General features: G+C 41.9%; 1 protein-coding gene across 2 annotated transcripts in view; it reads right to left on the bottom strand.

The window, feature by feature from the left end:
• Window positions 1-813: 813 nt before the first annotated feature.
• The window catches only part of FAM78B (family with sequence similarity 78 member B), a 92,277-nt gene continuing 80,517 nt past the window's right edge, over window positions 814-12,573 (bottom strand). The window contains exon 2 of one of the 2 annotated variants that reach the window (XM_073804784.1): window positions 814-1,604. In XM_073804784.1, the coding sequence (XP_073660885.1) occupies window positions 1,082-1,604 (523 nt within the window). In that variant the 3' untranslated portion in view covers window positions 814-1,081. The remainder of the gene's footprint in view (window positions 1,605-12,573) is intronic. The other variant, XM_019935123.3, reaches the window with a different exon arrangement.

Genomic DNA, 12,573 nt, shown 5'->3' with positions numbered 1-12,573 from the left:
AGGTACACAGTATATGTACTGGGTATGCATAAAACCTATAAGCACACATGCAGGTACAGCTGGCAAATCTGCTAGTAATTATGCTATATATATCCTGGCATGTGTGCTTGCATGTGTGAACGTGTAACAGTAAAAATACTATTCTTACTTGTAGAAATGTTCTTGAAACTCTACATGGGTTCATGGCTTATAAACAATTCTCTTTTTGTAAATTTAGGGATGGTAATGGGAACAGAATAAGCAGCTGTAAACAAAATCACAATTCGGGTTTCACTAAAAACATGGTGAAGGCCCCAAATATCACAGCTATTGCAGAATACAGAACTATCTATCCAAATACTGTGATTGAGGATACTTTAAATAAGCAGTTTTTGGAAAGAGGTGGGTAGATGGAACCATTGAGAGTCACCATCAGTTAGAACTACGGTCAGCAACTTGGACAGTTCCTAGGAGGCTCTCCCTCAGAATGGAACCAATATCATGTCTCCAGTTTTCTTAGCGTTTCTTAAATTCCAGTGAGTGTGTTGATGATTAACTAAGACATGCACAGGTATTATTTTGCAATAACAAATTATTCCCTCCTCCTTCCATTGCCCATTCTCTTCACCACCTGACTTTCCTTCCAACCCTTTCCCCAGCACCCTCCAGTTGGGCAGTGGAACTGTATGTCTTACAAACACCTGGTGTGGATGTTTTCACTCCCACTTCTAATTGGTTGGGAAGCAGCATTTGCCACAGGCACTGTTTACTTTTGTTTCCATCCCCTGCATCTCACAGGAAAGAAATGGTCAATAGTTCAAAGAATCATCCTGGTCAGCTCCAAAATATGGCTACTTGCATGGTAATCACAGCAAGTCTGTCAAATCAGTGATTTCTTTATTCCTAAAAGGAAGGGATTTTTCCTAAGGATTATGGTTCTACCACCCAAGGAGCAGCTCTACTCTTCACAAGTGGCTGCAAAGGCTGGCAAACCACGAGGTCTGCTTTGGCTCAGAAACTCAGTTTGGCTCCTGCCACCCCTGGCAACCTCACTGTGTGTCTCAGTGGCGTGTGCTCCACACACAGTCAGGCCAGTCTGCTTCTACTTAGGAGGGATCACAACCAGAGGTGGCCCCCGCTTGGGCCTCCACATGAGGACCTGGGCATCGTTGGCATTGGGTTTCACTAGTGCGTTGGGGGGGATAGGTTCCATCCGGCTCAGGATCCGGGGCTGCTCCTGCTGAGTCCTGCCCACCAGCCGGGCCCGTTGCCCCAAGAGCTGAAGAGGGTCCACCTCAATGTCCACCCTCATCCTCCACTTGATCGTCTGCAGAATGATCTTCTCTTTCGTGGTGGTGTTCATGGCCACCAGCCAGGTAGTGAAACTTTGGTCCCTCTTGATCCTCGTGAGCAGTGGCACATTGCTGTCACTCACTGGCACTGCCCATGTCACACTGGGGTAGAAATTGTCATTCATGCTGACGGAGAACCTGGAGATCTTGTTGGTGGGGCCAACCAGGGTCACAGTTTCTGTGGTGTTCCCGTACCAAGGGTAGCTCACCCCATCTGAGTCACTGATGGCTTTTACTCTCCCTTCCCTCAAGTCAGGCAGTTCCCAGCTTGACCTGGCAAAGCAGAAGAGATGCACAAGAAAAGAAGAGGCTGAATGAATTTTTCAAAAGCTGGAGAGAGGCCCACCACTTACTATCACAGTCAACTTGGGCAAAATGGGAGGTTCAGAGGGGAATTCAGGTCAAAAAGTTCTATGCTGTGCTGTTTCGGGATTAAATGAGAACAAATCAAAAATAAAAAAGCAATACCAGAACAAGTTAAATTAAGCCATAGCTGGTCCAACTGGAAGCAAAAAGCTCAAAGAAGCATTTATGAGACCCACAAAGAGGCATCAATTAGCTGGAATGGTGCAACGAGGCAACAATTAGCTGGAATGGTGCAATTGTAATGAACTACCTAGAGGCATTCGATTGCAAAAACCACTTTTTCAGGAAGTATCGCGTCTCTAAGATTTGTTAAGAAAAGGTGGTGGTTGAAATCTGACAAACTTGGAAGGAAGTATCAGGTGGAAAGGAGGGCAAAGGGAGGTAAGGTTAAAGGTTATACTGATTTCCTAGGAAATCAAAGTAGTAGAATTTCTACTCAAAAAAGAAAGTTGTTTAAATTCTAGTCATTGGCCAATCCAGCATTTAGAAAACAGACATAGAAACTGATAACACAGGAGATAACGGTCACCTTTGGGAAAACACTTCAATGTGCAAAGTTGTGCCACAGGCTGGCATACACAGTCTCTACTATGTTGTTCTCCCATCAACTTTAAGTCCAGCCTGGAAGTCTAATTGCTTAGTTTAGCAAACTTGCCATTCTGGGTGCTTTGTTACTCCTGGCTGCTCCCAACCTTGAACAGAGGGAAGGAGGAGGATATGTGCCCTACTCTTAGCCCATGTGTCTCCCCCAGTGCTGTGGACTACTCATCATCATCATCATAGCTGATACTTACTGAATGCTGGCACTATTCCGACCACCGTGCTGAGTACTTTAATTATGTCATCTCAGTTAATGCTCAAAATATCCCACAAAATAAATACATTTTTATTTCCATTTACACATGAGAGGGTGGAGGCTTAAAGATGTTAAGGTACATGCCAAGGGTTCTACAGATTGTAAGACGTGGAGCTTGGAGTTGTCTGACTCCAAAGTCTATGTTTTTGACCACTGTGCTACACTGCCTTCTGAAGTGTCCTCACATGATGCTGGAGGAAGCCAGAGTGGAGGGCATTCAGGCTATCCAGTGGGCTAGCGGCTCCCAGAGCTGCCATGGGAAGATGGACTGGGTCCTCCTAGGGGCAGACGTTTAGTCAGCAGAACCTGGCTATGCGTCCTCCATAAATCCTTTCCTGGGACCAAGAATGACTCTCAGCAGTGTTGCATGAGAATTTAATAATTAAGGAAAGAAATGAGACTGTCCAGTCATCAGCTAAGAGGGGGAGGTCTTGTTCGAAATGAAGTTCTTCTCTTAGGAAGTGATAGAATATCCTACGACTTTACTTTTTCTTTTTAAATATTTTTATTGAAATATAGTTGAACAAAATATGTTACATGTGTGTAATATAATGATGCACAATTTTTAAAGCTTATACTCCATTTAGTTATTATAAAATATTGGCCATATTCCCTGTGTTGTACAATATATCCTTGTAGCTTATTTTATTATTTATTTATTCAGTTATTTTTTAGCATCTTTATTGGAGTATAATTGCTTTACAATGGCGTGTTAGTTTCTGCTTTATAACAAAGTGAATCAGCTATACATATACATATATCCCCATATCTCCTCCATCTTGCGTCTCCCTCCCACTCTCCTTATCCCACACTTCTAGGTGGTCACAAAGCACTGAGCTGACCTCCCTGTGCTATGCGGTTGCTTCCCACTAGCTATCTATTTTACGTTTGGTAGTGTATATATGTCCATGCCACTCTCTCACTTCGTCCCAGCTTACCCTTCCCCCTCTCCGTGTCCTCAAGTCCATTCTTTATGTCTGCGTCTTTATTCCTGTCCTGCCGCTAGGTTCATCGGGACCGTAGTTTTTAGATTCCACATATATGTGTTAGCATATGGTATTTGTTTTTCTCTTTCTGACTTACTTCACTCTGTGTGACAGACTCTAGGTCCATCCACCTCACTACAAATGACTAAATTTCGTTTCTTTTTATGGCTCAGTAATATTCCATTGTATATATGTGCCACATCTTCTTTATTCATTCATCTGTTGATGGGCATTTAGGTTGCTTCCATGTCCTAGCTATTGTAAATAGAGTTGCAATGAACATTGTGGTACATGACTCTTTTTAAATTATGGTTTTCTCAGGGTATATGCCCAGTAGTGGGATTGCTAGGTCGTATGGTAGTTCTATTTTTAGTTTTTTAAGGAACCTCCATACAGTTCTCCATAGTGGCTGTATCAATTTACATTCCCACCAACACTGCAAGAGGGTTCCCTTTTCTCCACACCCTCTCCAGCACGTATTGTTTGTAGATTTTTTAAAAAAATAAATCTATTTATTTCTTTATTTATTTTTGGCTGTGCTGGGTCTTTGTTGCTGCGCTAGGGCTTTCTCTAGTTGCGGTGAGCGGGGGCTACTCTGTTGCGCTGCGCGGGCTTCTCATTGCGGTGTCTTCTCTTGTTGCGGAGCATGGGCTCTAGGCATGCAGGCTTCAGTAGCTGTGGCTCATGGGCTCTAGAGTGCAGGGCTCAGTAGTTATGGAACATGGGCTTAGTTGCTCCGTGGCATGTGGGATCTTCCATGCCCAGGGCTCGAACCCGTTTCCCCTGCATTGGCAGGTGGGTTCCCAACCACTGCACCACCAGGGAAACCCCTGTAGATTTTTTGATAATGGCCATTCTGACTGGTGTGAGGTGATACCTCGTAGTTTTGATTTGCATTTCTCTAACAATTAGTGATGTTGAGCATCCTTTCATGTGTTTGTTGGCAATCTGTATATCTTCTCTGGAGAAATGTCTATTTAGGTCTTCTGCCCATGTTTGCACTGGGTTGTTTTTTTGATATGGAGCTGCATGAGCTGCTTGTAAATTTTGGAGATTAATCCCTTGTCAGTTGCTTCATTTGCAAATATTTTCTCTCTTTCTGAGGGTTGTCTTTTCATCTTGTTTATGGTTTCCTTTGCTGTGCAAAAGCTTTGAAGTTTCATTAGGTCCCATTTGTTTAATTTTGTTTTTATTTCCATTCCTCTAGGAGGTGGGTCAAAAAGGATCTTGCAGTGATTTATGTCATAGAGTGTTCTGCCTATGTTTTCCTCTAAGAGTTTTATAATGTCTGGCCTTACCTTTAAATCTTTAATCCATTTTGAGTTTATTTTTGTGTATGGTGTTAGGAAGTGTTCTAATTTACTTCCTTTACATGTAGCTGTCCAGTTTTCCCAACACAACTTATTCAAGAGGCTGTCTTTCCTCCACTGAATATTCTTGCCTCCATTATGAAAATAAGGTGACCATATGTGCGTGGGTTTATCGCTGGTTTTCCTATCTTGTTCAATTAATCTATATTTCTGTTTCTGGGGCAGTACCATACTGTCTTGGTTACTGTAGCTTTGAAGTATAGTCTGAAGTCAGGGAGCCTGATTCCTCCAGCTCCATTTTTCTTTCTCAAGATTGCTTTGGCTATTTGAGGTCTTTTGTGTTTCCATACAAATTGTAAAATTTTTTGTTCTAGTTCTGTGAAAAATGCCATTGGTAGTTTGATAGGGATTGCACTGAATCTGTAGATTGCTTTGGATTGTATAGTCATTTTCACAATGTTGATTCTTCCTGTCCAGGAACATAGTATATCTCTCCATCTGTTTGTATCATCTTTACTTTCTCTCATCAGTGTCTTATAGTTTTCTGCATACAGGTCTTTTGTCTCCTTAGGTAGGTTTATTCCTAGGTATTTTATTCTTTTTGTTGCAATGGTAAATGGGAATGTTTCCTTAATTTCTCTTTCAGATTTTTCATCATTAGTGTATAGGAATGCAAGAGATTCTGTGCTTTAATGTTGTATCCTGCTACACTACCAAATTCACTGATTAGCTCTAGTAGTTTTCTGGTAGCATCTTTAGGATTCTCTATGTATGTATCATGTCATCTGCAAACAGTGAGAGCTTTACTTCTTCTTTTCTGATTTGGATTCCTCTTATTTCTTTTTCTTTTCTGATTTCTGTGGCTAAAACTTCCAAAACGTTGTTGAGTAATAGTGGTAAGAGTGGGCACTCTTGTCTTTTCCCTGATCTTAGAGGAAATGGTTTCAGTTTTTCACCATTGAGAACGATGTTGGCTGTGGGTTTGTCATATATGGCCTTTATTATGTTGAGGTAGGTTCCCCCTATGCCCACATTCTGGAGAGTTTTTCTCATAAATGGGTGTTGAATTTTGTTGAAAGCTTTTTCTGCATCTGTTGAGATTATCATATAGTTTTTATCCTTCTATTTGTTAATATGGTGTATTACATTGATTGATTGCATATATTGAAGAATCCTTGCATTACTGGGATATACCCCACTTGATCATGGTGTATGATCCTTTTAATGTGCTGTTGGATTCTGTTTGCTATGATTTTGTTGAGGATTTTTGCATCTATGTTCTTCAGTGATATATGCCTGTAGTTTTCTTTTTTTGTGACATCTTTGTCTGGTTTTGGTATCAGGGTGATGGTGGTCTTGTAGAATGAATTTGGGAGTGTTCCTCCCTCTGCTATATTTTGGAAGAGTTTGAGAAGGATGGGTGTTAGCTCGTCTCTAAATGTTTTAATAGAATTCACCTGTGAAGCCATCTGGTCCTGGGCTTTTGTTGGGAGATTTTTAATCACAGTTTCAATTTCAGTGCTTGTGATTGGTCTGTTCATATTTTCTGTTTCTTCCTGGTTCAGACTTGGAAGGTTGTACTTTTCTAAGAATTTCTCCATTTCTTCCAGGTTGTCCATTTTATTGGCATATAGTTGTTTGTAGTAATCTCTCATGATCCTTTGTATTTCTGCAGTGTCAGTTGTTACTTCTTCTTTTTCATTTCTAATTCTATTGATTTGAGTCTTCTCCCTTCTTTTCTTTTCTTTTTTTTTTTGCGGTATGCGGGCCTCTCACTGTTGTGGCCTCTCCTGTTGCGGAGCACAGGCTCCAGATGCGCAGGCTCAGCGGCCATGGCTCATGGGCCTAGCCGCCCGCGGCATATGGGATCTTCCCGGGCCGGGGCATGAACCTGTGTCCCCTGCTTCGGCAGGGAGACTCTCAACCACTGTGCCACCAGGGAAGCCCCTCCCTTCTTTTCTTGATGAGTCTGGCTAATTGTTTATCAATTTTGTTTATCTTCTCAAAGAACCAGCTTTTAGTTTTATTGATCTTTGCTATTGTTTCCTTCATTTCCTTTTCATTTATTTCTGACCTGAGCTTTATGATTTCTTTCCCTCTGCTAACTTTGGGGTGTTTTTATTCTTCTTTCTCTAATTTCTTTAGGTGTAAGTTTAGGTTGTTTATTTGAGATGTTTCTTGTTTCTTAAGGTAGAATTTTTTTTTATAACGTTCCCTCTTAGAACGGCTTTTGCTGCATCCCATAGGTTTTGGGTTGTCATGTTTTGTCATTTGTTTATAGGTACTTTTTGATTTCCTCTTTGACTTCTTCAGTGATCTCTTATTATTTCTTTCATAGACTTGATTGACTATTTCTTTTCCCATGTTAGGGAAGTTTTCAACTATAATCTCTTCAAATATTTTCTCAGATCCTTTCTTTTTCTCTTCTTCTCCTGGGATTCCTATAATTCGAATGTTGGTGCATTTAATGTTGTCCCAGAGGTCTCTGAGACTGTCCTCAGTTCTTTTTGTTCTTTTTTCCTCTATTCTGCTCTGTGGTAGTTATTTCCACTATTTTGTCTTCCAGGTCACTTATCCTTTCTTCTGCCTCAGTTATTCTCCTATTGATTCCTTCTAGAGAATTTGTAATTTCATTTATTGTGTTGTTCATCATTGTTTGTTTGCTCTTTAGTTCTTCTAGGTCCTTGTTAAACGTTTCTTGTATTTTCTCCATTCTATTTCCAAGATTTTGGAGCATCTTTACTATCATTACTCTGAATTCTTTTTCAGGTAGACTACCTATTTCCTCTTCATTTGTTTGGTCTGATGGGTTTTTACCTTGCTCCTTCCCTTCATCTGCTACATATTTCTCTGTTTTCCCATTGTGCTTAACTCACTGTGTTTGGGATCTCCTCTTCACAGGCTACAGGTTCGTAGTTCCTGTTGTTTTTGGTGTCTGCCCCCAGTGGCTAAGGTTGGTTCAGTGGGTTGTGTAGGCTTCCTGGTGGAGGGGACTGGTGCCTGTGTTCTGGTGGATGAGGCTGGATTTTGTCTTTCTGGTGGGCAGGATCGCGTCCAGTGGTGTGTTTTGGGGTGTCTGTTACCTTATTATGATTTCGGGCAGCCTCTCTGCTAATGGGTGGGGTTATGTTCCTGTCTTGCTAGTTGTTTGGCATAGGGTGTCCAGCACTGTATTTTGCTGGCTGTCAAGTGGAGCTGAGTCTTAGCATTGAGCATGAGATCTCTGGGGAGCTTTTGCCATTTGATATTATGTGGAGCTGGGAGGTCTCTGGTGGACCAATGTCCTGAACTCGGCTCTCCTCCTTCAGAGGCCTGACACCCGGCCACAGCACCAAAACCCTGTCAGCCACACTGCAGTTGTATGATCTTGGGTAGGTTATTTAACCCCTCACCAGTTTTTTTTTGCGGTACGCGGGCCTCTCACTGCTGTGGCCTCTCCCGTTGCAGAGCACAGGCTCCGGATGCGCAGGCTCAGTGGCCATGGCTTATGGGCCCAGCCGCTCCGTGGCATGTGGGATCTTCCCAGACCAGGGCACAAACCCGTGTCCCCTGCATCGGCAGGCGGACTCTCAACCACTGCGCCACCAGGGAAGCCCCCCTCACCAGTTTTGCTTCCTTGTGTGTTGGTCTCGGAGAGTCTCCTAAAGAGGCGGAGGGCAGCTTCGGCTCATGCTGGGGCACAAATATTTAGAAGCTTGTTCCAATGCGATAAGCCAGTGCCAGCGGGTGCCACTGTCCCTGCAGGACTTTATACCAATGGCCTAAAAGGGAGTTGTATTGCCAGGTTAATACTGAACTGTCTCAGAATCCTTCACACAGGGACATGGAGAAACTGACTGCTGCCTCCTGCTGCCCCCCCCACAGTACTCCCGATGCTAGGCAGCCCCAGCCTGAAGGGAGGGGCAGGCTGGATTGCCTGGAGAGGAGGTGAGCCCACAGCTGCAAGAACCTTTTCTCTTGCCTCCATGCCCTTGATAACCGCTGGGAAAAACTGCAGTGTATAATGCTTGGCAGAAACTAAGTAAGAGGAATTGACTTGATGCATAAAGTTGGAGACTTAAGTTACCATTTCGTTACCCATGCTAATTGTAGCTGGGCCAAGGAGTAGCTCCCAGATAATTCTATAGCCACTTCTTACTGTATAAAAGGGAATAAGTGTTGTTTGAGTGGGGTAAAATCATACAAGGTCAGGTCAAGTGAGAAGCAATCTGCCTGCTGGGTTGATGAAATGGTCACACTGGAGGCAGTTTTGTGCCCCGAGTCAAAGGGTTGTGACAATTATTCAGTCACCAGGCATTCATTTTCTGTGTTGCTTCAACCCTGTTCTTCATTTTACCTACAGTGATCAGGCTCTGCTGCCCTTTGGTTTCCTCTGTGGGACTGGAGGACAAGTATTCCCAATAAGTGTAAAATTGTACTTGCCCTCCAGTCCTAAACACCGGGCCGTCTGTGGCATGTTGCCTGGGGAGTTTGGCTTGTTATAACACTGTCCTTTTCAGGACTGGCTAGCTTGGCATTCTATTCAATTACTTTGTCTATAGAGTCTTTACATTCATGTTTTTTCTCCATTTTCCTGTCCAGAGCTATGTGAGCAGTGACTCGGACCCAGGATCTAGAGGTCAGTTTTGTGGGAAAATCACAAAGCTTAGTTTGGTCCCAGATTTTCTGAAAACAGAGATAATACAATAAAGTTGCACTCTTGTCCCTGTCTTGAAAGGGAAAGAAGGAAGCTACCCTTGTCTTGGAGGATTCTCTGGAAGAGAGAAATAAAATAGACTTCTTAATCATCACATCAAAACAAAGGCACCAGAAATACAAAGGATAATGAGAGACTACTACAAGCAACTACATGTCAATAAAATGGACAACCTGGAAGAAATGGAGAAATTCTTAGAAAAGTACAACCTTCCAAGTCTGAACAAGGAAGAAACAGAAAATATGAACAGACCAATCACAAGCACTGAAATTGAAACTGTGATTAAAAATCTTCCAACAAACAAAAGTCCAGGACCAGATGGCTTCACAGGTGAATTCTAGCAAACATTTAGAGAAGAGTTAACACCCATCCTTCTCAAACTCTTCCAAAATATAGCAGAGGGAGGAACACTCCCAAATTCATTCTACGAGGCCACCATCACCCTGATACCAAAACCAGACAAAGATGTCACAAAAAAAGAAAACTACAGGCATATATCACTGAAGAACATAGATGCAAAACTCCTCAACAAAATCCTAGCAAACAGAATCCAACAACAGCACATTAAAAGGATCGTACATCATGATCAAGTGGGGTTTATTCCAGGAATGCAAGGAGTCTTCAATATATGCAAATCAATCAATGTGATACACCACATTAACAAATAGAAGGATAAAAACTATATGATAATCTCAACAGATGCAGAAAAAGCTTTCAACAAAATTCAACACCCATTTATGAGAAAAACTCTCCAGAAAGTGGGCATAGAGGGTACCTACCTCAACATAATAAAGGCCATATATGACAAACCCACAGCCAACAGCATTCTCAATGGTAAAAACCAGAAAGCATTTCCTCTAAGATCAGGAACAAGACAAGGGTGTCCACTCTCACCACTATTATTCAACAATGTTTTGGAAGTTTTAGCCACAGCAGTCAGAGAAGAAAAAGAAACAAAAGAAATCCAAATCAGAAAAGAAGTAAAGCTCTCACTGTTTGCAGATGACATGATACTATACATAGAGATCCTAAAGATGCTACCAGAAAGCTACTAGAGCCAATCAATGAATTTGGTAGAGTAGCAGGATACAAAATTAATGCACAGAAATCTCTTGCATTCCTATACACTAATGATGAAAAATCTGAAAGAGAAATTAAGGAAACACTCCCATTTACCATTGCAACAAAAAGAATAAAATACCTAGGAATAAACCTACCTAAGGAGACAAAAGACCTGTATGCAGAAAACTATAAGACACTGATGAGAGAAAGTAAAGATGATACAAACAGATGGAGAGATATACTATGTTCTTGGACAGGAAGAATCAACATTGTGAAAATGACTATACAACCCAAAACAATCTACAGATTCAATGCAATCCCTATCAAACTACCAAGGGCATTTTTCACAGACCTAGAACAAATATTTTACAATTTGTATAGAAACACAAAAGACCCCGAACAGCGAAAGCAATCTTGAGAAAGAAAAACGGAGCTGGAGGAATCAGGCTCCCTGACTTCAGACTATACTACAAAGCTACAGTAATCAAGACAGGATGGTACTGGCAGAAAAACAGAAATATAGATCGATGGAGCAGGATAGAAAGCCCAGAGATAAACCCACGCACATATGGTCACCTTATCTTTGACAAAGGAGGCAAGAGTATGTGGCAAGAATGGAGAAAAGACAGCCTCTTTAATAAGTTGTGCTGGGAAAACTGGACAGCTACATGTAAAAAAATGAAATTAGAACACTTCCTAACACCATACACAAAAATAAACTCAGGCTTCCCTGGTGGCACAGTGGTTGAGAGTCCACCTGCCGATGCAGGGGACACGGGTTCGTGCCCCGGTCCGGGAAGATCCCACATGCCATGGAGTGGCTGGGCCTGTAAGCCATGGCCGCTGAGCCTGCTCCGCAACGGGAGAGGCCACAACAGTAAGAGGCCCACGTACCGAGAAGAAAAAACAAAAAACAAAAACAACTACAAACAATAAATGCTGGAGAAGGTGTGGAGAAAAGGGAATCCTCTTGCACTGTTGGTGGGAATGTAAATTTATACAGCCACTATGGGAAAAAGTATGGAGGTTCCTTAAAAACTAAAAACAGAACTACCATATGACCCAGCAATACCACTACTTTCTCAGGGCATATACCCTGAGAAAACCATAATTCAAAAAGAGACATGTACCACAATGTTCATTGCAGCTCTATTTACAATAGCCAGGACATGGAAGTAACCTAAGTGTCCATCATCAGATGAATGGATAAAGAAGATGTGGCACATATATACAATGGAATATTACTCAGCCATAAAAAGAAATGAAATAGTTATTTGTAGTGAAGTGGATGGACCTAGAGTCTGCCATACAGAGTGAAGTAAGTCAGAAAGAGAAAAACAAATACCATATGCTAACACATATATATGGAATCTAAAAAAAATTATTTTGATGAACCTAGGGGCAGGACAGGAATAAAGACGCAGATGTAGAGAATGGACTTGAAGACATGGTTGGGGGGAAGGGGAAGCTGGGATGAATTGAGAGTGGCATGGACATACATATACTACCAAATGTAAAATAGATAGCTAGTGGGAAGCAGCCACATAGCACAGGGAGATCAGCTTGGTGCTTTGTGACCACCTAGAGGTGTGAGATTGGGAGGGTGGGAGGGAGGCTCAAGAGGGAGGGGATATGTGGATATATATATATATATATATATATATATATATATATATATACAGACACACACATATATACATATATCTGACTCACTTTGTTATACAACAGAAACTACACAGCATTGTAAAGCAATTATACTCCAATAAAGATGTAAAACAAAAACAAAAACAAAGGCACTTGTTGAGTGTAGCTAATGGGCATGGTGACCTTGTGAGGCTACACACTCGTTCCATCCATTGCTGTGACTTTGGCCACTGCTCTATTGGAAATCCCTCAGGTCTGAGGCATGTTCTTTTCCATAGGCCCAGGGGCCCCAGGACTACATGATTAATGGAGGGTTTGATTT

The sequence above is a fragment of the Tursiops truncatus genome, chromosome 1 (genome assembly GCF_011762595.2).
Source record: "Tursiops truncatus isolate mTurTru1 chromosome 1, mTurTru1.mat.Y, whole genome shotgun sequence".
Lineage (NCBI taxonomy): Eukaryota > Metazoa > Chordata > Mammalia > Artiodactyla > Delphinidae > Tursiops > Tursiops truncatus.
The sequence above is the reverse complement of the archived record's forward strand: the minus strand, read 5'-3'. Positions and strand labels throughout refer to the sequence as shown.